The sequence below is a fragment of the Melanostigma gelatinosum genome (genome assembly GCF_949748355.1).
Source record: "Melanostigma gelatinosum genome assembly, chromosome: 17".
Taxonomy (NCBI): Eukaryota; Metazoa; Chordata; class Actinopteri; order Perciformes; family Zoarcidae; genus Melanostigma; species Melanostigma gelatinosum.
Window position 1 is genome coordinate 17324187 of NC_136650.1, and position 23492 is coordinate 17347678.

A 23492-nucleotide genomic window follows, 5' to 3' on the forward strand; every position below is an offset into this window, starting at 1 on the left:
TTTAAATTCAATGGACTACATGTGCCTGTACAGACTGATAAGATAGTTTAGTAGATCCCTCCGCAATACAACAATCAGACTTCTCAAAGACTGGAAAAGGCACAGCCTGATTGCTAAGATAAGCAATGATGGGAACCATGTTGCCTCTGAGTAGTGTTTAATTCTTTCTTTCTGTCAGACTTTTTGCAATGTATGACGTATATGCTTGTTAACCATGAAGAAGACCTTGTGATCTTAAGAGGGGTGATATAGTGAATAAATAGCCAATACCATGCTCCATTTCCCAGACAAACTCATAAATATCAAACTCATCTTTCAGGGAAAAGTGTTTGTGGAGGAACCTCATGTGACGTATTAACCATTATCAAGACGGTTGCAACTTTTTCCGCTTAACCTTGCTGACGTTCCAAAACCCAACATGGACTGTAATGAGCTCCTGATAGCTTTGGTTCAGGTATCATTGGTCGCGGTAAATACCTCAGTGCCATTTCCCAGGACATACAGCAGGGGTGAATCACTCAGGCAAGGCAAGGCAAGGCAAGGCAAGTTTATTTGTATAGCACATTTCAACAACAAGGTAATTCAAAGTGCTTCACATAAAACCATTAAAAGCATCAAAACATAAGGCAAAAGAAAAGGAGATTTAAAAACAATTAAGAGCATTCATTAAAACATTAAAAAACAGTCCAAGAAATAAAATGCAGTAGTAAAATGCAGAAATGCAGGAAATTGATTAATATATGAATTGAATGTGGTTCAATTAAAGGCAGCAGCAAACAGAAAAGTCTTCAATCTTGATTTAAATGAGCTGAGGGTCTCAGCAGACCTGCAGCTTTCTGGGACTTTGTTCCAGATATGTGGAGCAGAAAAACTGAACGCTGCTTCTCCATGTTTAGTTCTGACTCTGGGAACAGAAAGTAGACCGGTCGCAGACGACCTGAGGGGTCGGGATGGTTCATAAGGTAGCAGCAGATCAGAGATGTATTTTGGCCCTAAACCATTCAGTGCTTTGTAAACCAACAGCAGGATTTTAAAGTCAATTCTTTGTTGGACAGGAAGCCAGTGCAAAGACCTCAGAACTGGAGTGATGTGGTCCAGCCTCCTGGTCTTAGTGAGGACTCGAGCTCCAGCGTTCTGAATCAGCTGCAGCTTTCTGACGGACTTTTTACAGAGACCTGTAAACACACCGTTACAGTAGTCCAGTCTGCTGAAGATAAATGCGTGGACAAGTTTTTCCAAATCCTGTTGAGACATAAATCCTCTAATCCTTGATATATTCTTCAGGTGATAGTAGGCTGATTTTGTAATTGTCTTGATATGGCTGTTCAGGTTGAGGTCTGAATCCATAACTACACCTAGATTTCTGGCTTGGTTTGTGGGTTTTAACATCAGTGACTGAAGCTGAGCGGTGATTTTCAATTGTTCGTCCTTGGTACCAAAAACAATTACTTCTGTTTTATCTTTGTTTAATTGAAGAAAATTCTGGCACATCCAGTTATCCCTTGTATGGGATTATAGTCCCCTAGTGACATAGTTATGTAGATTTGTGTATCGTCTGCATAATTATGATAACACACTTTGTTGTTTTTCATAATCTGAGCTAGTGGAAGCATGTAGATGTTGAACAGAAGAGGCCCCAGTATTGAACCTTGGGGAACACCACATGTCATTTTAGTCAGCTCCGATGTGTAATGAGCCACAGACACAAAGTATTCTCGGCCCTTCAAGTAGGATTCAAACCAGTTAAGTGCTGTACCAGAGAGTCCCACCCAGATTTTTAGTCTTTCTAGGAGTATGGCATGGTCGACCGTGTCGAATGCAGCACTGAGATCTAGTAACACTAAGACTGAACTTCTGCCATTGTCTATGTTTAAGTGGATGTCGTTGAAAACCTTAACAAGAGCAGTTTCAGTGCTGTGGTGCTGTCGAAAGCCTGACTGGAAAACATCAAAGCAGTTATTTACGGTCAAGAAGTCGGTCAGCTGTTGGAAAACCGCTTTTTCAATTATTTTACTCAAAAATGGGAGGTTTGATATTGGCCTATAATTTTTCATCGTTGCGGAGTCTAAACTAGCTTTCTTTAGGAGTGGTTTAATAACTGCAGTTTTTAGGGCTTGTGGGAAGACACCTGAGAGAAGGGATGTGTTTACAATTTGTAAAAGATCAGTGGTCATGCAGTTTGAAATATTTTTGAAAAAGTGTGTTGGTAGAATATCCAAGCAGCAGGAGGATGACTTCAGATGTTGTATAATGTCTTCTAGGCTTCTACGGTCGATTGAATGAAATTGTGTCATGATATTTGAATGGATGTTATTCAGAGATCGGGACAACACATATCCTGTGGTTGGTGTGGAGGCACTGACTGCTTGTCTAATTTTCTGAATTTTGTCAGTAAAAAAGGAGGCAAATTGATTGCATGCCCAGGTGGATTGGAGTTCAGCAGCTACCGACACTGGAGGGTTTGTTAGCCTGTCGACGGTAGCAAATAAGGCGCGTGTGTTGTTCTTGTTTTTGGTTATGATGTCAGAGAAGAATGACTGCCTTGCATTTCTAAGTTCCAAATTATAATTGCAAAGTCTCTCTTCATAGATGTCACAGTGAACCTGGAGATTAGTTTTTCGCCACCTGCGCTCAGCTTTCCGACACTCTCGTTTCTCCATTTTGACCAGCGTAGCATTTCTCCAAGGAGATCTTTGCTTACCCGAGACAACCTTCACTTTAGTGGGTGCAATGGCATCAATAATATTTTTAACTTTAAAATTGAAGCCATCTACAAGCTAATTGACTGAGAGGCAAGAGAGGGCTGGTGTGGAGGAGAACTTCTGAATAAATAGTTCACTGGTGTTTTCAGAGATGTAACGCTTTGTCACAACCTTGGTTTGGACATTTGTGTGCAAGGAGATTGCACTCTCAAAGAAAACACAGAAATGATCAGAGAGTGCAACATCAGTCACAGCAACCTTGGAAATGTTTACACCTTTGGTGATGATTAGGTCCAGAGTGTGCCCCTTGTTGTGGGTGGGTCCTGTCACATGCTGAGTCAGATCATAGTTATCAAGGACACCACATAGTTCTATAGACTCTCTGTCCTGGGGATTATCAACATGGATATTAAAATCACCAACAATAACAACACAGTCAAAATCAATTCAGATTACAGACAGCAGTTCAGTAAACTCATCAAAGAAGGTTGCACAGTATTTAGGCGGTCTGTAAATGTTTAGGAATAAAGCTTGAGTGGAATTCAGAGCCACATATTCAAAAGAACTAAAATGACCAAAGGACATCTGCTTGCATTGAAGAGAATCATTAAATAAAATAGCAACTCCACCTCCTTTCTTTTGCGCTCTTGTTTCGCTCATGAAACTGAAGTTGGGAGGTGTTGATTCAATAAGAACAGCTGCACTGTTATCTTGATTTAACCAAGTTTCAGTTAAAAACAAAATGTTCAGTTTCAGGGAGAGACAGTTCATGGAGAATCAGTAACAGTTTCCACAGAGGAAATTGTGAGAGAGCCGGACGCATCCCCTCGCTCACCGGGAAGTAGCAAAACCAACAACTGGTTACGAAAGGGAGACTCAACTGCAACTTTTTACACTTTCTGAGTTTAGTGAACACACAGGGAGCCATCATGAAGCTGAAGCTACCAAACCCAGGACTGGATGATCGAATCCCCTCTTACGGGGACCTGGAGAAGATGGAGAAGGAGGAGGCAGGGGACAGGCAAAAATGGGACAACAAAGCCCAGTATATGCTCACCTGTGTGGGCTTTTGCGTGGGACTCGGCAACGTCTGGAGGTTCCCTTACCTGTGTCAAAGCCATGGAGGAGGTAGGCTGGGACGAGTTCTGCTGGGTTGCTAGGAAATGAGCAGTGTGTGTGTGAATTATTACAAGGATCTAAATGTGTATTTACCCGATTTCAGTAACTGAGGAGAGCTTTTCCGAATTTAATCAAAATGAAACCAACAAAAGATCCATAATTATTGTGGATTGTAACACATTAAATGACACATTTGAAGAGAGTTAGTCATTAAAACTGAGTGTTTAGATCTATAAAATAAGAATCTTTTCTCAGAAATGTTGTAATTGTGTTTAAAGGTGCTGTTATATATTTACAGAGCGAGAGAGATGCAGTATGTGTAGCAGTACACATCGTTAGACTTCTGGATTTTGCTCTCGAACACATACAAATAATAGAAATGGCTTTTTGTTAGACTGAGGTCTAAAAATAATCAATCAATGTATGGTCCTTGAAAACTTAAAATCAATTTGCTCGTTAATATCAACTGAAACTTTGGTACACATTGAAACTTATGTTATATACTTTTACTTTCTCAAGCTCGAATGATATGTAAAAGTCAATGTGTGCGTATTATTCATGGTTTATATAGTGCCCAGTGCGCTTTTTACAGTTTATGGGTGTCTTTATGGGAACACTTTTTGAATGAAGCCGACCGTTGAATATTTACTTGCCTTCATTAAAGTGCTGATTATACTCAATATACACATTGTTAACTCATTATGACAATGTGAATGTTGTACTTTAGGCGCGTTTATGATTCCATTCCTCATCCTGCTCGTCCTGGAGGGAATCCCGCTGCTGCACATGGAGTTTGCCATCGGTCAGCGCCTGAGAAAGGGCAGCATGGGAGTATGGAGCTCTATCAGCCCATATTTGACTGGAATTGGTGGGTAAAAAAAACAAAGCTTGCACATTAGGGTCTGTTGCTCCAGGGCCGACATGTCTGTCTGTACGTCAATCGATCGCATGGTCCCAACAGATATATCGAAACAATTATTTACTGGATTAATTTGGTGCAGGCTTTCATGGTCCCCAGATGATACATTGTACTGACATTGGTGATCCTCTGCCCTTTCCTCTATCCGTCACCACCATGAACACTTTTGTGGTTTTATTAGATGGAGTTCCATAAAATTTGACACAGGCATGTATGTCTGCCTAACATAAGTATGTAAGACTTGCAATTGTGAGCATGTTAGCGTGTCAAAGTTAGCATTTAACTCGTAGCACTGCTGCAAGTACAGCCTCACAGAGCCGCCAGCAATGGCCATAGACTCTTTGTTTTGCTCAGAAGAAACAAATGGTTTCATTTTGTTGCAGGTATTGCATCCATGATTGTCTCATTTCTGGTGGGTTTGTACTACAACACCATCATGGCCTGGATCATGTGGTATCTCTTCAACTCCTTTCAAGATCCTCTGCCTTGGAGTCAATGTCCTCTCAATGCTAACAGGACAGGTATGCCTTCATACATCAAGACAACAGTCAAAAAAAATAAAAAAATGAATCTGCTGTACAGTCTGTGGTAACATTTCTTTCTAAGGTTGCTCAAGTTGCTGCCTGCTCCTCCTTTGCAGGTCTGGTTGAGGAGTGTGCTCGGAGCAGCACTGTCGACTACTTCTGGTACAGAGAGACTCTAAACACTTCAACAGCTATTGATGAGTCTGGCGGTGTACAGTGGTGGATAGCGCTATCCCTGCTGGCTGCCTGGACTGTGCTGTATGTCTGCTGCATCCGAGGCATTGAAACCACTGGAAAGGTCTGAATGTCACATTACATCTGAATAATCCGATGCAAGAGTGACGCCTGCTTGCGTTTGTTCAAGGATACAGATATATCTTTGGATCATGTCGTCATTTTTGTTTTCTCTCAGGCTGTGTACGTCACCTCCACTCTGCCATACGTGGTCCTCACCATCTTCCTCATCAGAGGACTGACTCTGAAAGGATCCGTAGAGGGAATCAAGTTCCTGTTCACACCAGATGTAGGCACAGTTTTACACACCACCCCAACATTTGTCGGTATAATTAATATCACGCAAAAAGAAAAAAAGAAGCGTGTGGTGTAATTTGTCCTGTTGTAATTTTCATACTACCGTAGTGTTGCTATTTGACTCGGGGCGTGACTTGGACTTGGTTCAAAAGATTTAAAAACAACGCTAAGCGTGTGCAATTTGGCAGTTGATTGATTGATTGATTACTTTTTATGATGTTAGTCAACTCCTTGTGGCGAAACGTGGATTAACTGTCTTAGAGCGCACAACAACGCCACCCTAGGAGTTGCACCTAAAGATTCACTTATCCCCTGATCTGTATCAGGTTCCAAAAGACACTCAGGTTCATTATACAAATGAGCAGGAGACGTGGTTCCAATACAAAATTATCTTTATTATACTAAACAGTGCACCGTTTACAGTTCATACACAAAATCCTAAAAGAGCCGTTATACGTTTAAAAAGAGGAGGACTGCGGCTTACCAGTGGCAAGGTGGACCGAAAGGTGAGGATCCCGAAAGAGGAGGCACCCCGATCACCCGTGTACACAACACTCACACACACAACCACACGTGAGGGTCTCAACCCGGGGCACACCAAACGACACAGCACACAAAGGGAGACACCACCACCTGGAAGCACCAACCCCACCACCTTGGCTTAGCAGCTCCTACAGGGACAAATCACACAATTATAAAAAGGCCCTGGTTCTCAAGAAAGGAAATAAAACAAAAATAAGCAAAAAGGAAAACAACAACAATAGATCGGGTTGGCTGATCAGCCACGGGGGGTGATCAGTAACCCAATCTAGACACACTAAAAGCCAGAGTGGGCCTTCACATCCGTTGGTCAGAATACACGAAGTGAACACGAAGTGGTAATGCTCCCTTCTGCTACATCCTCATTGATTATCCTGGTTTACAGTAATACACATATTAATTATTAACAGCGGCCAGAACAGTAGGTCAGTAGGAGAAGTGTTTACTGTCACTTCTGAAGAGCAGAAATGTCACAACAGGAAATAACCAGCATGGGAATCCTACAGCTCAATTGTACTGTTTATATATTTTGATTCTCTTTCAGGTAGATGAGTTAATGAATCCAGCAACCTGGTTGGATGCAGGCGCTCAAGTTTTCTACTCCTTCTCTGTGGCCTTTGGAGGTCTCATCTCTTTCTCCAGTTACAACTCTGTTCAGTGAGTTACTGCCTAACACGCACAGTTATGCATTAAGCCTTCCTTTGAACATTTGTCCTGACATGATCGCAATTGTTTTTTTCAGCAACAACTGCGAGCAGGATGCTGTTATCATCTCCATAGTCAATGGCTTCACCTCAGTGTTCTCCGCGACAGTTATCTATTCCATCATCGGCTTCAGGGCCACGCAAAACTTTGACGACTGCACAGCTGAGTGAGTTTCAAATCTCACAAAAGAAGCCTTTAAAACAATCATTTGGATTCACTTCTGAAGACTGAACACATCTCACTGGGCTTTTCTTTTTCAGCAACATCTGGAAGCTGATGAATGCCTTTAACTACCCTGAAAACAAAATCACAGACAACAACTACAATGGGGTTCTGTCGCAACTCAACCAGACAAATCCAGATATCATTCAAGGATTGCAATTACAGACCTGTGATCTTCAGGTTTTCCTCAGTCAGGTGAGAATTAAAGTATTTAGATGTTAGAATTGTTTTTTTTTGTTTTTTATCTCATTGAAATGTTTTAACAGAGGGTGAATGGTTGATATATTTGGTGTACAATTCAGGGTGTGGAGGGAACAGGTCTAGCCTTCATCGTGTTCACAGAGGCCATCATCAATATGCCGATTTCTCCTCTGTGGGCGGTTCTCTTCTTCGTCATGCTCTTCTGCCTCGGCCTCTCAACTATGTTCGGGAACATAGAGGGAGTGGTGGTTCCTTTGCAGGACCTCCAATTGCTGCCCCGAAGTTGGCCCAAAGAAGTTCTCTGTGGTAATGTTTCTGATGAATTAGTTTTTCATGTCAGGGTGAGTACGTTTGATCTAGATATGAGTGTAACCACTTTTTGCATTGTTTTTTATTCAGGTCTGACTTGCATAATATCCCTCGCTCTTGGGCTCATCTTTGCCCTTCGCTCTGGAAACTACTGGCTAGCTCTTTTTGACAACTTTGCTGGCTCTATCCCTCTTCTGGTCATTGGCTTTTGTGAAATGTTCTCTGTTATGTACATCTATGGCGTGGATAGGTGAGTCTATTCAAGAAGTGGTTATTGGTACAGAGAGTCCAAATGAATGGCTTTTTTAGCCACGCCAGCAGCTTTGTGTTAAATGCAAATTAGCAATTGCTATCACACTAAGATGCTAAACTAATGTGATAAACATACCAGTTCATCCCATATACTGTAGGTGTAGCCTCACAGAGTTGCTAGTATGGCTGTATACTCTTAGTATATTTATTGTCATACAAGCATAAGAGAGAGACAGCTGCTGGACAGGCCAATGAGGGTGTCTGAATACCAGTGAGTAATGCAGTTGAAACAAACTAAGACATAACAGATCACCGTAATCTGACCATGGAACATCATAGGAGAGATAAAGAAGTACAGTGTGTCATGTAGCAAGACTATGGTGAGGAATGTGGAAAATGTGTTTTTTGCTCTGATTCAATAATACTGCTGATAAAAGAGGTAAAAACGCTACTTATAAAGAAGCAAAATATTGTTGTTTCACCCTGTCTCCATGTTTGGAGATTTATTTCCTTGAAGTCCAGTGCAGCTTCAACACGATGAACGCACACAACGCCCCGGAGGTGGCTTTATTTACTGTATCTAGCATAAGCACAAGGTTGTCTTTAATGGATGCTTTCATACACACTCAGCTGACATTACATCCCCCTCTTATTGCTTCCAAACAGGTTTAACGAGGACATCGAGTTTATGATCGGCCACAAGCCCAATATGTTCTGGCAGGTGACGTGGAGGTTTGTCAGTCCACTGATTATGGTCGTCATCTTGGTTTTCTACTTTGTAACCCAAGTCACCAAGAATCTCACCTATTTGGTGTGGGACCAGGAGGCGGTAAGTGTGCTCATCACAATAGTTTAAGTCAAAAGACCATTTTAGATGTGTTGAATTAGACCTCTCGTGTGTCGTACATTGGTGTAAATTTTAACATTTCTTTAGGAGAACTTTCCCACCCTTGAACCTCGTCTGTTTCCACCCTGGATCTACATCATCATCTTCATTCTGGCTGGAATTCCCTGTTTAGCCATCCCAGTGGTCGCCCTCTACAAATTCATCCAGAGGAAATGTTGCAATCAGAAGGACTACAGTGACGACACATTGGACACGATCTCTGCCAAAATACAAATGAGTGACAAAATGAAGTTCTAGATAGCTTTTTCCTTTATTTAAAAACAAAATATTTTCAGCAAAATAGATATTGTCTTTTTTTTATTGTGTTTTGTATGCCTTATACAACAACAGAAGAGCACACTACTGACTTTTATTTGAGAGAAGTAGAGGTCAATTTCTTCCGTAAAATGATGTCATTCTGAAGAATAGATTAATTGGTGCTTGTTTTTCATCCAATTGTGATATTAGTTTCTTGCTGCGTCGCAGTTTACATGTAAGTATATGTTGTACATTAAATGATGATGGGAAATGATCCATATCAGTATTATGTTTGTGCACTAAATATAAAACTAGACCTAGCAGCCAATTAGCTTAGCTTACCATAAAGGCTGAAAACAAAGGAAAGATGTTGAAAAATAAAAGTATCAACAACAAAAAAACGCCGACCAGCACCTCTAAAGCTCAATAATTACCATGTCATATCTCCTTTGTCTCATCCGTACAAAAAAAGAAGTCTTCTGTTTCCCTGTTTCCACTCTTATTACCAAGCAAACATTTTGCAAAAGACTGTTTGCTGTAGCTATTTATATTTTTCACATATATGAGAGTGCTATCAATATCATCGAACTCTCTGTTTCCAAAAATATGAAGCTATGATTGGATTATTAAACGTTTAATAAATGTGTCTAGTATACAAACATAATGTTTTATTTTAATATTCTGAAAATAATCTCCATTAGAGGAGCTAATTCGTGTACTTTAAGAATTTTGTGCATTTTTTTTAAACATATTGTGTGAATAACCATCTCAACAGTTCAGACCTAAGAACAAAATGAAGTGGTTACTATCTGAAGAAATGTATGCAATTAAAATAAATCATGTGGTGAATATCGTGAAGTTTCTGCGCTTTGAAGGATTTTGCCTGGCAAAAGGTGCAACGAGGCACAAAATTCTATTCATAAAACCATGAAATGGTTTAATGTTCTGTCTTTACCAAGCTCCCAGGACTTTGAAAAAGCAAATTTGACATTGCGGCCAAACGGTGGAATTATAACCTCTGTAAATCAGCTGTAAATCAACAGATCTTTCTTTTTATTTTGAAGGTAAATCAATTTACCAACACTTTATTTTTCAATTATTAGGTCCTAAAAGTCGTAAAATGTACTAATAGTCAAATCCAGAGTTATTTTCCTACCTCCTAGGCTGGACCAGAAGCTGGGAGGTGGGGTTAAAGAAAATGCTTCTGCCATAGTTGCAGAATATTGCTGGAAGATCTGGGTCATTTTAATCAGAATTCTCGGAAGTTGATCTTCTTTTGGCTTTATGCGCCAACTTTCATAGAAATGAACCAATTATCTTTATACATCCCTGGTCTTAACACTGAAAATGATTTAGAATAAACCCCTTCAAAATAAAACACTTGAGTAACAAATTAACAAAGCAAAGGGTATGATACCTTCTCACTTGTTAGACAAATGAATTATGAATACTTCTTTTAGTTCGAAAGCAGATTGGCAGGACATTTTTGTACATTTGACAGTCACATGTTAAATTGAATGGCTGAATGGCTGAGTGTGCACTCAGTGGCAAATATATGGCCAGCAACAGATAAAGTAAAAGATCATAAACGTCCTACCGGATAGCTTAGTGTTCCATGTGGAACTCACACACAATGCTTCATCTGCGGTAGACCATACTTCTCTGCTTCAGCACAGGTAGTCACCATGAGACTGGTACTTCCTAACCCAGGACTGGATCTCCGGATCCCGAACTATGAAGATCTAGACAGGATGGACAAAGAGGAAGGTGATGACAGGCCCAAGTGGGACAACAAAGCCCAGTACATCCTAACCTGTGTGGGCTTCTGCATTGGGCTCGGTAACGTGTGGCGATTCCCTTACTTGTGTCAAAGTCATGGAGGAGGTAAGACAAAACGTTGTTGCATGAGTGTCTGACAGATTTGTGTGGTTGAGGTACCAAGGAGTGGTTTTTAGTTATCTTTTGGTTCCTGAGAACTTAACGATTTCATTTTCAATAAAATCACCGTTCAGTAAGACTATATAAGGCTGAAAGTAAGTTAAATATATCACTCATTAATGGCTACAAGAGAGTGTTAAGAACTCACCATTGAGTTATATGAATGATTCTCAAGAGTAAGACGTCTTGGCTAACCTTTAGCATGACATAAGAGCTACAGACAGAGCTGTATATTCGTTTCGGTTGAAACTGAATGCTAGGAATTCTTTCATACTGCATATATTTGTGTGTATGTGTGTGTTTTTTTTCTTCAAAAGTGTGTGTTAAGTGGGTCATTGGGATTGAGCCACAGGAAATGGGACAGGTTTTAAAGGCATGCATAGTGTAAAAGTAGAATCTGCTGTTTTTTTCTGTTAATTATTAACTAGAAGGTTCAAGCTCATACGGTTACAACCACTGTCCATAGTCCATGTTATGAGTCACATACTGTGACAATATGCTAATGGTTACAAAACAATAAAATGTTACATTGTTTTAAAAATCTTATTTTGCGCATAAACAAATCACTAAATTGTATTAAAGCATCTGTGAATAACTCTAGTCATAAACTTTGCCTATTACAGAATTATACTACAACAAATCTGTAACCTTTAAGTGTATACTTTAGTTAATACCAAACTGCTGTTAAACATTATACCATGCCAATATCCCCATGAGCCATATCATGTTGTCATCTGCAATATTTTATAATATCAATGAGTCCAAAATCTTCACACCAGCATAACACCTTGGAATGTAGAGAGCTTGATAGTGATATGAGTCACAGTTGCATTTTTAATTGATGTTGATATATTTATGTCTCTGTAAGAGAAAAACGAGCGTGCCACTTTTACATTTTTATGATGTCCTGAATGTCATTTTTACACGTTTCTAACGTTCCCAACCTCCCAACCACTTATAACGTTTTTCAGGCGCCTTTATGATTCCCTACCTGCTCCTGCTGGTGCTGGAAGGAATGCCTCTCCTGCTGTTGGAGTTTGCCATCGGCCAGCGTCTCAGGAAAGGCAGTGTAGGAGTGTGGAGGGCCATCAGCCCTTATCTGACTGGTGTTGGTAAGTATATTAGGAAAAAGGCAAAATAAGAAGACCCCCTGGCCCCCCAACAACTCATAAGAATATCTGGCTTCCTATGACTGTGGTATCACGATTAATGTTGTTGTCCCTCAGGTATAGCCTCCATGCTGGTTTCCTTATTGGTTGGGCTTTACTACAACACCTTAATAGCCTGGATCCTGTGGTATCTCTTTAATTCCTTTCAAGACCCACTGCCTTGGAGCCAGTGTCCTCTCAATGACAATGGGACAGGTGAATATACACACATTTTCAGCTCATACATGCACGCCAAAGCACCCAAATTGCATCATTGTTTAATGTTTCCCCCACAGGATTTGTACCAGAGTGTCAACGGAGCTCTACTGTGGATTACTATTTTTACAGAGTAACTTTGAATAGTTCGGCCTCTATAGGCGACTCTGGAGGAATCCATTGGCCCATAGTACTCTGCCTGCTAGCAGCTTGGACAGTCGTAGCAATCTGCTGCATAAGGGGCATTGGCACTGCAGGCAAGGTTTGTTGAACATTCAGTAAATTGACGATTAGCGAAGCCCTTCCTACTGTAATTACTGTTGCTACACCTTTCTGTTCCCACGAAGTAAATGTATCGTAATAACAGATTTAGGCTAGTCATTCTCAATACAATAGGTCCTTTATTTCAGCCGGTGGTTAATAAGCAGGGCTCTCAATATAAAGATGCCAGATTATTTGTCAATACTATTGTATTACATAATGTAGTGCAAAACCCAGACACTGGCACACGACTGTTTGTTTCTGACTGTAATACACTATTTAATCACAGGGTGGGGCAGTTGACGTAGTTACAACAAGAAACCCTGTAACATTCTCGCAAATTCCAGTTGCACATTTTATCAAGCATATTTCTTAAATTTACCATTGATTTTTGGCTTGAGAAAAATTGGCCCAAGGCCAAACTTACTTTGCCGGCCCTTTCCTTACACGGACATAGAAGTATCCATGATAAGCTCCGACACAGTAGGTCTATACCACATAATGGATGTGCTAGTTGTAAATAGGGATTTTCTTTTTGATGTAACTTGTATTACCACAAATAATGTACGAAATGCACCATTGGAAGTTGCGCTCCGTTACTAATGTAGGCAGTAAGCTAGTTAGCTGGACATGCGAATGTTTGAAGCTTATATTAGTTAGAGCAAATAAACATCCTGTTGAATCCATTCCCCAAACGAGTCTTTTATTTTTGGTTTTCGAGAGGGTAAAAAAAATAACCCCCCTTCTTAACTCTTGAGATACAGAGTATCGCTCATTGTACAGCTCCATGCAGTCTACTTTAACAGGCAGAAAAATCCAAAGCTTGACAGACGGACCTCTGCACCTTATGGTTGCTGAACTATGATTGGACAATTGATATTTGGAGGAGGGGTTGTTGCAAATAGTCAAATTATGATTCATTCGTAAAATAAACTGATTATTGCCGATGATTCCATGTTTCCTTGTCATGACCTCAGGCAGTGTACGTCACAGCCATTCTGCCTTACATAGTGCTGGCCATCTTCCTGATCCGAGGACTGACTCTTAAAGGCTCCCTGAGTGGAATAAAGTTCCTCTTCATACCAGACGTATGTTTCAGATCTTGATTGAAAAGTCATAACTCATTGCTCAAAGCCACATCACAATGTATACCATACTCTTGCAGGTGGAAGAGTTGATTAAAGCAACAACTTGGCTGGATGCAGGTGCCCAGGTCTTCTATTCCTTTGGTTTGGGGTGGGGAGGCCTCATCTCCTTCTCAAGCTACAACCCTGTTCAGTAAGAGACATTGAAAGGTCCTGTTATGGTTCTAATTGTGCAGTTCAAGTCTCACTTTGCTCACTTATAGTGAAAAGAGGTAACAGCCAATCTCAGATCCTGATCTGTCGAACTAAAGAGGACAAATGTCTAAACTTCCCTGACTTCAAATTGTCTGACAATAATCTTGATGTCTGTAGTGAAGTAAAATATCTTGGTCATTTTTTAACAGAACACATGACTGATGATAACGACATTTCCAGGCAATGTCGTATGATGTATGCACAAGCAAACAGTCTCTCACGCAAGTTTGTTCTGTGTACAGATGGAGTGAAGATGTCTCTGTTCAGAGCATATTGTACTCCACTCTACACTGCACACTTGTGGTCAAACTACAAAAAAAAGAGTTTACAGAGACTTCAAGTAGCGTACAATGACGCCATGAGAATACTTTTAAAGAGACCGAGATGGAGTAGTGCTAGTGAAATGTTTGTGGCTGCACGAGTCAACACTTTCCAAACAGTTTTAAGAAATCTCATGTACAAATTCATCTGTAGACTGAATGACTCTGTAAATGGGATCATACTTGTTTTAACCAACATAAGGTTTAGCACCACACGCTACCAGTCCCAGCTGTGGCGACATTGGTACAGCTGTCTCTTTGTAAGGCATTGCTAGGCCTCCGTACTTTTATTGTTTGCGTCTGTCTTTTTATGGATCTGTCTGTATGGACCCCGAGTCTGAAATAAGGTCTATCTATCTATCTATCTATCAGACCCAAAGTCAACGTGTATCTTTGTTTTTTATTTTTCCAAGCAACAACTGCGTGCAAGATGCTGTGATCTTGTCAGTCATAACTGGCCTCACCTCAATCTATGCTGCGACAGTCACCTACTCCATCATTGGCTTCAGGGCGACAGAGAAATATGACAACTGTATCAATGAGTGAGTATTCACAGGATGCGGATTTCAATGTTTTTGGGACAGAGTAGTCCTGCAAGTTCTGCTTCATGTATATGGTTTTGAAAAAGTTAAGTGGACCTTTTGTTTTTCAGTTACAATAAATTGCCTAAGACAAAAATGTAGATTGTCAATCTGTCAATCGAACTCTTCACTCACGTGCCCGTATGTAAGTGTTCACTTTTGCTGAGGAGGTTATGTTTTCAGCTCGGTTTGTTGGTCTGTCTGTCAGTCAGATGGATTATGGAGATACTACTGATCAGATTTACACTACACTTGGAAGAGGGGTGTAGAATTTGCCAAGGAAGAAGTAGCTGATGTCGATTTTTTTTCTGGCCGATAGCCGACCCTCATTAACCGATCATGAATCGGAATCGGAGGGTATTAATGATTTTAATCAGGGCTATTTATGCGCTGGTAATGGGAAGTTGATTCACCCAAAAATGTATCCGCTGAGTTACGCACATCTCTTTCCCAATATAAGTCTGTGGGAAAACGTTTTTTGGACCCACTATTTGCCCACCATGTGAAATTTGCTTTAAATCTGGCGCTCTTCCTGGGGGCTTAGTGGTAACCACTAGCCAGTGACAGATAAATGGGAGGGCTTGAGCTAAACTTTGGCATGCATTTTTGCATAGAACAAGGTCTGCGGATGTTTTTCCCCACCTTTTACATTGCGGTCACACTAGGAATGGGACACTTTATGTCGAGTATGTTCAGAAGGAATGTTTAGAGCAGCCCGTTAGCTAACTATGAGTGAGAATTGTATTAACATAGACTTGAAAAATCCGAATTAATTCCTTCATGTAAGTTCCAAAAAAGTAATTTTAAGTTACTAATCTGTGACATATTTTCTACCTAGTAACATCATGACATTACTAAATACATTTGACCTACCTGAAGACAACATCACTACCAGCAACTACGAGGCAGCCCTCAATCACCTCAACAGCTCCTATCCTGATACTGTTCTTGGATTGGACATCAAAACCTGTGACATGCAGACACTTCTCAGTGAGGTGACTGTATTGATGAATATCTGTCCGATTACCAGGTTCTTCTCCTTTTTTTAAAATCTTGTTTGTTTTGTTACTAACTTGTGTTTGTGCAGGGAGTGGAGGGAACAGGTCTGGCCTTCATTGTGTTCACAGAGGCAATAATCAAGATGCCTGGTTCTCCTGTCTGGTCTGTTCTCTTCTTCGTCATGCTTCTCTGCTTGGGACTCTCAACCCTGTTTGGCAACATAGAGGGAGTGGTGGTCCCACTGAGAGATCTGAATGTATTCCCTAAAAAGTGGCCCTATGAATTACTCACTGGTAATTTGTTTTTAAAAATCAACTCAGTCAGTTGGACAATTTTTCGTCCCCCAATTAAACATCCTTGGTGTTTGTCTCTGGCTTGTGTTTTAACACAAGTCGCCTTGTTTTTGTGCACGTGTGTTTCAGGAATAACCTGTGCTGTCGCCTTCATCATCTGTCTGCTGTTTGCGCAGCATTCAGGGCTTTATTGGGTCACTCTCTTTGACAACTTTGCTGGATCAGTTCCACTTCTGACCATTGGATTGTTTGAGATGATAGCTGTTGTATACATCTACGGCATAGACAGGTTCGTGCTTACTCAGACTATTATAGCAACTCATTGTTCATCTGTGTTTTCGTTATCTTTCTTCTTGATATTTGCTTTAAAATAACCATAAAGCATTAGCAGCATTATGCTGTGCCTGTTTTTGAGCAAATCTTTATGCAGATGACTGACCTATGTACCGGTAATCCCTTTGTAACAAGGATGACTTGACTTAATTTCACATTTTAAACTTTTTAGATCTACCAGTGTGGGTCAAATCAAGGAAAATGGTGGTTTTAGGGAATCTTGAACCTGTGAGACTGTACAGGCCATGTTTGTGTGTATTTTTTATGGGACAGTGGTGCCAGAGTTCAAGGGGGACCTCGACACTATCACGAGAACTGTCTGTGTTCCAACAACATTTGCCCAGGTTCCCGCAGAGACAGACACCTGCTGGTCTTTGATGTGGCATGGGGGGGCCTCGAAACAGTGAAATAGTAAAACAGCACAGATCATGGTGCACAAAGGGAGTCATCCAGAGGTCAGAGGGTGCCTTGTCACAGACACAAGTAACGTGGATGACGTCATGACACATTTCAAGACGTTTTAAAGCTAATCAAAACCCTCCTGCGTGTGTTGCAGGTTCAACGAGGATGTGGAGTTCATGGTCGGACATAAGCCCTCCATCTTTTGGCAGGTTACATGGAGGTTCATTAGTCCTCTAATCGTTCTGGTTATTTTAGTTTTCTACCTGGTGACACAAGTCCAAGAAGAGCTCACCTACTTAGTCTGGGATCCAAGTTCTGTAAGCACACAAACTCTATTAATCATTAATATATTATCCTAAGTATCCATTCTGTGTTGCCTTATTCTCTCATATTTTCTTACTGTAAAATACACAAATTATATTGCAGGTTAAACATTTTAAGGGAAATGTTTTTCCTCTGTGGTACAGCATATAATAAACAACTACTCGGTCCATAACTATACTTCACCAATGTTTGGACAGCCATTGCATACCAAATGCACTAATCATGCTGTTCTGTCAACAGGAGGAATTCCCGTCTCTGGCATCAGTACCGTACCCCTCATGGATCAACGTGATCATTTTTCTCCTGGCGGGTGTCCCCAGTCTTGCAGTGCCTGTGTATGCATTATGTAGGCTGATTTTCGTTTGCTGCAAGAAAACCATAGTGTCATAAAAGTCCTAAACTTTTTAAAAATCATACATTTCAGAATACAACAAAATGTCTTGAAGTCTTGAAGTACAATTCTGATGTTTTATTGATGCACTTCAGTAAAGTACTCATATTTCTGATCATGTTTTGTGTAAATGTATTGCTGCCATATCAATGAACTAAACATACTCATCTTAGATATATGGAAATATAGTCTTGCAGTGCCTGTGTATGCATTGTATAGGCAGTTTTGTAATTGCTGCAAGAAAACCATAGTGTCAGAAAAGTCCTAAACTGTGAAAAAAATCATACATTTCAGAATACAACAAAATGCAAGAGTCTTGAAGTACAATTCTGATGTTTTATTAATGCACTTCAGTAAAGTACTCATATTTCTGAACATGTTTTGTGCAAATGTATTGCTGCCATTTCAATAAACTAAATGTACTCATCGCACTTATTAGAATGCTGATTTGACATCTTGTTGGATTGGACCTCTCCAAATTTAAAGACAAGGCAACTTACCGGTACTGTTCCATCAAGGTTTTATACCCGTGGCCCTGAGAGATCAACGCACTATAAGTGAATGCAACGGCATTAGCTCTTTGTATGATTGTTTAAACAAGCAGAAGATGTAGAGCAACAAAAAGAGAGGGAGACATCACACAGCAATGTTTAAAGGCTGGAACTGTTAAGATGTTAAGATGGTCACTGACCACTATTACTAGAATAATATATCAAAGTTCAATCAAACTGATTTAAGATTGTAAATTGATATGATGTTGTAAATATATTATAAGTTGCAATGGAATGATGTCTGTTTTAATACATTGTATATGAAATAACACAACAACTTACAATAAGTAACTTGATTAAATAATAATAATTACAGAAGTTTTATTGATTTATGTTCCAGGCGAACTGAACTTTGTCTCTTGCTTCCAACAGCCAGATTATTATCCTTTAATGATTCACAAAACATATACGTCTCCATGTGCTGAGGTCTTAAATTAGGACTGAATCCTTTTGAAAGATCTCTGTGAAGTCAGCTTGGTACACCATAGCTGTACACACTTACAAAAGAATTGTGTGACCGTAAGGCTCATACGATTAAAACAACGTACATTACACAAGGTCAAAATAGTGATCACCGATTCATACCCAGATGGTGCTCACAAACTTTTACAATTTACAAGTAAAGAAGGCAATATGTTCGGGAACAAGGGGTTAACAATTGGATATTGCAGAGGGACTTACAAATGTACTAATCTGTAACCATTGTTTAAGGAGTTTATAAATGTTGAGGACTTAACTGTGTAGTTAACTGTCATGAACATTTCCATTTTTAGTCTGAAAGAAAACATCAAGCTCATGATCTGAATGAAGTCTGGAGCATGTTTCAACATTTCTTCATCAGAATCTACTGTCTTCATCACCAGATTCTGATAAAGATGCTGATTGTTAAACTCCTCCTCTCAGAGCAAAATGTGTGTAGTTGCTCTTAATTAACCTGTATCATTGTTGATGGATGAAACATATTGATCTGGGAATACACAACATGAATGCAAACAATTTAAATCATGAAGGTCTAAAACTAGCGTTCAACACAAAGACCCAATTCAAGGTTGGGCCTCAAGATTAGATAATGAAGCAGGGCCCGCCTTAAGGCCCTCATTAGTTCAGGTGTTATGTTTTAGTGCTGAATCCCAAACAAAGCAGCAAATAAATGAGCACAACCAGTCGAACCCCGACTGTTTTGGGTGCATCTGAAGTTCTGGGACTCTGGGCCAGTTTCCCACTTTGCCCAGTTGGTATTCCATCCTTGGTTTCATAAATCCAGTGATGTGATTACAGGCAGGTACACATGTTTTCTTCCCCTAGGATGTCTCATCTCATCTCCAGGTGCAAATCTGTTAAGTGAGTAACTGCCAGCTCTGGAGTTAGAGGCAGTTTGGGAAACTCTCTGATAAACAGTTCTCACATATTCTTTGTAATATTCTTGGAGCAACAACTGTGAGCAGGACTCTGATCTTAATGTCATCAACAATGCCTATAACTACAACGAATAACTAAAGGTTATGTGCTTCATTATCAGCCTCACGGCCACAAAGCAATATGACCATGCGAGAGTTTCAAGCTGGGTGAAGGGTGGACTTCTTCCTTGAGCAGTGGATTCAAACCCAGAGTCTTCTTGCTGTGAGGGGACAGTGTTATCTACCACTAATCATTGGCAGTATTTATGTAATATATTCTTACATTGGATGACTGAACGGTCGTGTCAAAACAGAAATGCAGAGTGTGCGTTGGCTTATCTGTTCATTGCATAATGACAAAGTAAAAGATCATAAACTTGTTTTTGAATTGCAGAGTGCATGCACTGAGAGCTCACTTTGACTTCCACGAACGACAGTGTAACTTCTCAGCTTCAGTAGGGAAACCATGAGACTGGTATTTCCCAACCCAGGACTGGATGATAGGATCCCTTCTCATGAGGATCTGGACAGGATGGAGAAGGAGGGAGCCGGGGACAGGCCAAAGTGGGACAACAAAACCCAGTACATCCTAACCTGTGTGGGCTTCTGCATTGGGATCGGCAATGTGTGGCGATTCCCTTACTTGTGTCAAAGTCATGGAGGGGGTATGCTCAGATCAAAAACAGAGAGTGAACTCTAATGATTATGGACTGTTAATTCATCAATGACTGTTTGACAAATTATAGTGTGGTTGAGGTACTAATGAATAGCCTGTACCTTTTGGGTATTTTTCTAGCTTTTAAGTGATTGTCCTTGAATAACTTATTGTACCTTTGCAAATGGTGAAAAGGTCTATTACTGTCATAAATGCAACACTATCTACAGATTTGTAATTGTGCTTCTGATCATACTTTTTCAGGTGCATTTTTGATTCCCTACCTGCTCCTGCTGGTGCTGGAAGGAATGCCTCTCCTGCTGTTGGAGTTTGCCATCGGCCAGCGTCTCAGGAAAGGCAGTGTAGGAGTGTGGAGGGCCATCAACCCTTATCTGACTGGTATTGGTGAGTAAAATAGGCTATGAAACAAAATGTCCAAAGCAGAGGCAAAATAATAACTTCAGATAATGGTTTTGCCTTCCTCAGGTATAGCCTCCATGCTGGTTTCCTTATTGGTTGGACTTTACTACAACACCTTAATAGCCTGGATCCTGTGGTATCTCTTCAATTCCTTTCAAGACCCACTGCCTTGGACTCAGTGCCCTCTCAATGACAATGGGACAGGTATTTTCATATACATACAGATATACTCATGAAGCACTTAAACTATTGTGCAGATGTGGCTTGTACACTTGCAGATGACTGTTTCTTGCCCCTTCAGGATTTGTACCAGAGTGTCAAAGGAGCTCCACTGTGGATTACTATTTTTACAGAGTGACTCTGAATAGTTCGGCCTCTATAGCCGACTCTGGAGGAATCCACTGGCCCATAGTACTCTGCCTACTAGCAGCCTGGACAGTCATGTGTGTCTGCTACATACGGGGGATCGGCACTTCAGGAAAGGTCTGTCAAACGTTCACAAAAACAATATGCTTTCTTGAATCACCACTGTTCAAAGAATTGAATGTTTTTCTTTTCTTGTCATGACTTCAGGCAGTGTACGTCACAGCCATTCTGCCTTACATAGTGCTGGCAATCTTCTTGATCCGAGGACTGACTCTTAAAGGCTCCCTAAGCGGAATAAAGTTCCTTTTCACACCAGAAGTAAGTTTCAAATCGATATCATAAAAATAGGCAATTATATAACTAACAAAGCCACATCACAATGTACACCTCATCTTCCAGGTTGATGAGTTGATCAACCCAAAAACCTGGCTGGATGCAGGTGCCCAGGTCTTTTATGCCTTTAGCCTAGCTTGGGGAGGCCTTATCTCCTTCTCAAGCTACAACCCTGTTCAGTAAGAGATATTTATAGAAGCCCTGTCACTAGTAGCCATTCTCAAATATGTTTGTCCTGAATCTATTTCCGTTTTTTTCCCGCTGTTTCCCAAGCAACAACTGCGTGCAAGATGCTGTGATACTGACAGCAATAACTGGCTTCACCTCAATCTACGCTGCCACAGTCACCTACTCCATCATTGGCTTCAGAGCCACAGAGAAATATGACAACTGTATCAGTGAGTGAGTATTCAGTACTACTGAAGCTTCATGAGCGACTTTTAATACATTTTTGCTTGGAATAAGGTAACACCATAGGAAGGGATCACTTTTAAGTGATTTTCAATGTATGTGAGTATTGTATTCAAATAAACTTGAAAAATCGGAATTCCAGTAATCCAGAGTGATTTATCTCTGACATGTGCTCTCCCTAGTAACATCGTGACATTACTAAATACATTTGACCTACCTGAAGACAACATCACTACAAGCAACTACGAGGCAGCCCTCAATCACCTCAACAGCTCCTATCCTGATACTGTTCTTGGATTGGACATCAAAACCTGTGACATGCAGACACTTCTCAGTGAGGTGACTGTATTGATGAATATCTGTCCGATTACCAGGTTCTTCTCCTTTTTTAAAATCTTGTTTGTTTTGTTACTAACTTGTGTTTGTGCAGGGAGTGGAGGGAACAGGTCTGGCCTTCATTGTGTTCACAGAGGCAATAATCAAGATGCCTGGTTCTCCTGTCTGGTCTGTTCTCTTCTTCGTCATGCTTCTCTGCTTGGGAATCTCAACCCTGTTTGGCAACATAGAGGGAGTGGTGGTCCCACTGAAAGATCTGAATTTGTTACCTCAAAAGTGGCCCCAAGAAGCGCTGACTGGTATTATTTTTAGTCGATAAATCAATCTACCCATTAGCTTTGCAACCTTGGATTAATTAATTGTCTGATTCCTGTTTTAACACAAGTCGCCTTGTTTTTGTGCACGTGTTTTTCAGGAATAACCTGTGCTGTCGCCTTCATCATCTGTCTGCTGTTTGCGCAGCATTCAGGGCTTTATTGGGTAACTCTCTTTGACAACTTTGCTGGATCAGTTCCACTTCTGACCATTGGATTGTTTGAGATGATAGCTGTTGTATACATCTACGGCATAGACAGGTTCGTGCTTACTCAGACTATTATAGCAACTCATTGTTCATCTGTGTTTTCGTTATCTTTCTTCTTGATATTTGCTTTAAAATAACCATAAAGCATTAGCAGCATTATGCTATGCCTGTTATTGAGCAAATCTTTATGCAGATGGCTGAGCTATGTAATCACTTCGTAACAAGGATGACTTGACTTAATTTCACATTTTAAACTTTTCAAACCTAATCAAAACCTTCTTGTGTTGCAGGTTAAATGAAGACTTGGAGTTCATGGTCGGCTATAAGCCCTCCATCTTTTGGCAGGTGACATGGAGGTTCATTAGTCCTCTAATCGTTCTGGTTATTTTAGTTTTCTACCTGGTGACACAAACGCAAGAAGAGCTCACCTACTCAGTCTGGGATCCCAAATCTGTAAGCACACAAGCTTCAAGTATAATCTGTGTCCATTTATATTTGGGTGCGTCAGTTCTGATCTCAGCAACAGCATCCATCCTTGTGTTGTCTCTTTGTTTAATAATGCCTTGTTGCAAACATTTCAATGGTAAAAGTTGTTGATAGTAGAGCATATGGTGGTAACAAATTATACTCTTTTGGGGTTTACAGGAGGAGTTCCCATCTCTGACATCAGTGCCGTACCCTTCATGGATCAATGCGGTTGTCTTTCTTTTGGCGGGAGTCCCCAGTCTAGCAGTGCCTGTGTATGCACTATGTAGGTTGGTCTTTGTTTACTGCAAGAAAAAATAA

General features: G+C 40.5%; 1 protein-coding gene and 1 pseudogene across 2 annotated transcripts; both read left to right on the top strand.

Annotated features, from left to right (window-relative positions):
• Positions 1–3631: 3631 nt before the first annotated feature.
• On the top strand, positions 3632–9168 carry LOC306790948 (sodium-dependent neutral amino acid transporter B(0)AT1-like; the record flags this gene model as incomplete). The annotated part of the gene is made up of 12 exons (XM_079287505.1): positions 3632–3830; positions 4549–4689; positions 5124–5261; positions 5381–5562; positions 5677–5787; positions 6880–6992; positions 7078–7206; positions 7301–7457; positions 7565–7769; positions 7863–8022; positions 8691–8853; positions 8959–9168. 12 exons carry the CDS (start codon positions 3632–3634, stop codon positions 9166–9168), a joined length of 1908 nt encoding a protein of 635 aa, XP_079143631.1.
• Positions 9169–10853: 1685 nt separating this feature from the next.
• On the top strand, positions 10854–23492 carry LOC306791178 (annotated as a pseudogene). The gene is made up of 22 exons: positions 10854–11052; positions 12078–12218; positions 12333–12470; positions 12551–12732; positions 13709–13819; positions 13897–14009; positions 14805–14933; positions 15811–16264; positions 16394–16553; positions 17154–17316; positions 17564–17706; positions 20113–20327; positions 20582–20722; positions 20804–20941; positions 21039–21220; positions 21311–21421; positions 21503–21615; positions 21710–21838; positions 22030–22482; positions 22599–22758; positions 22997–23159; positions 23352–23492. The product of its transcript is annotated as an uncharacterized misc_RNA (transcript).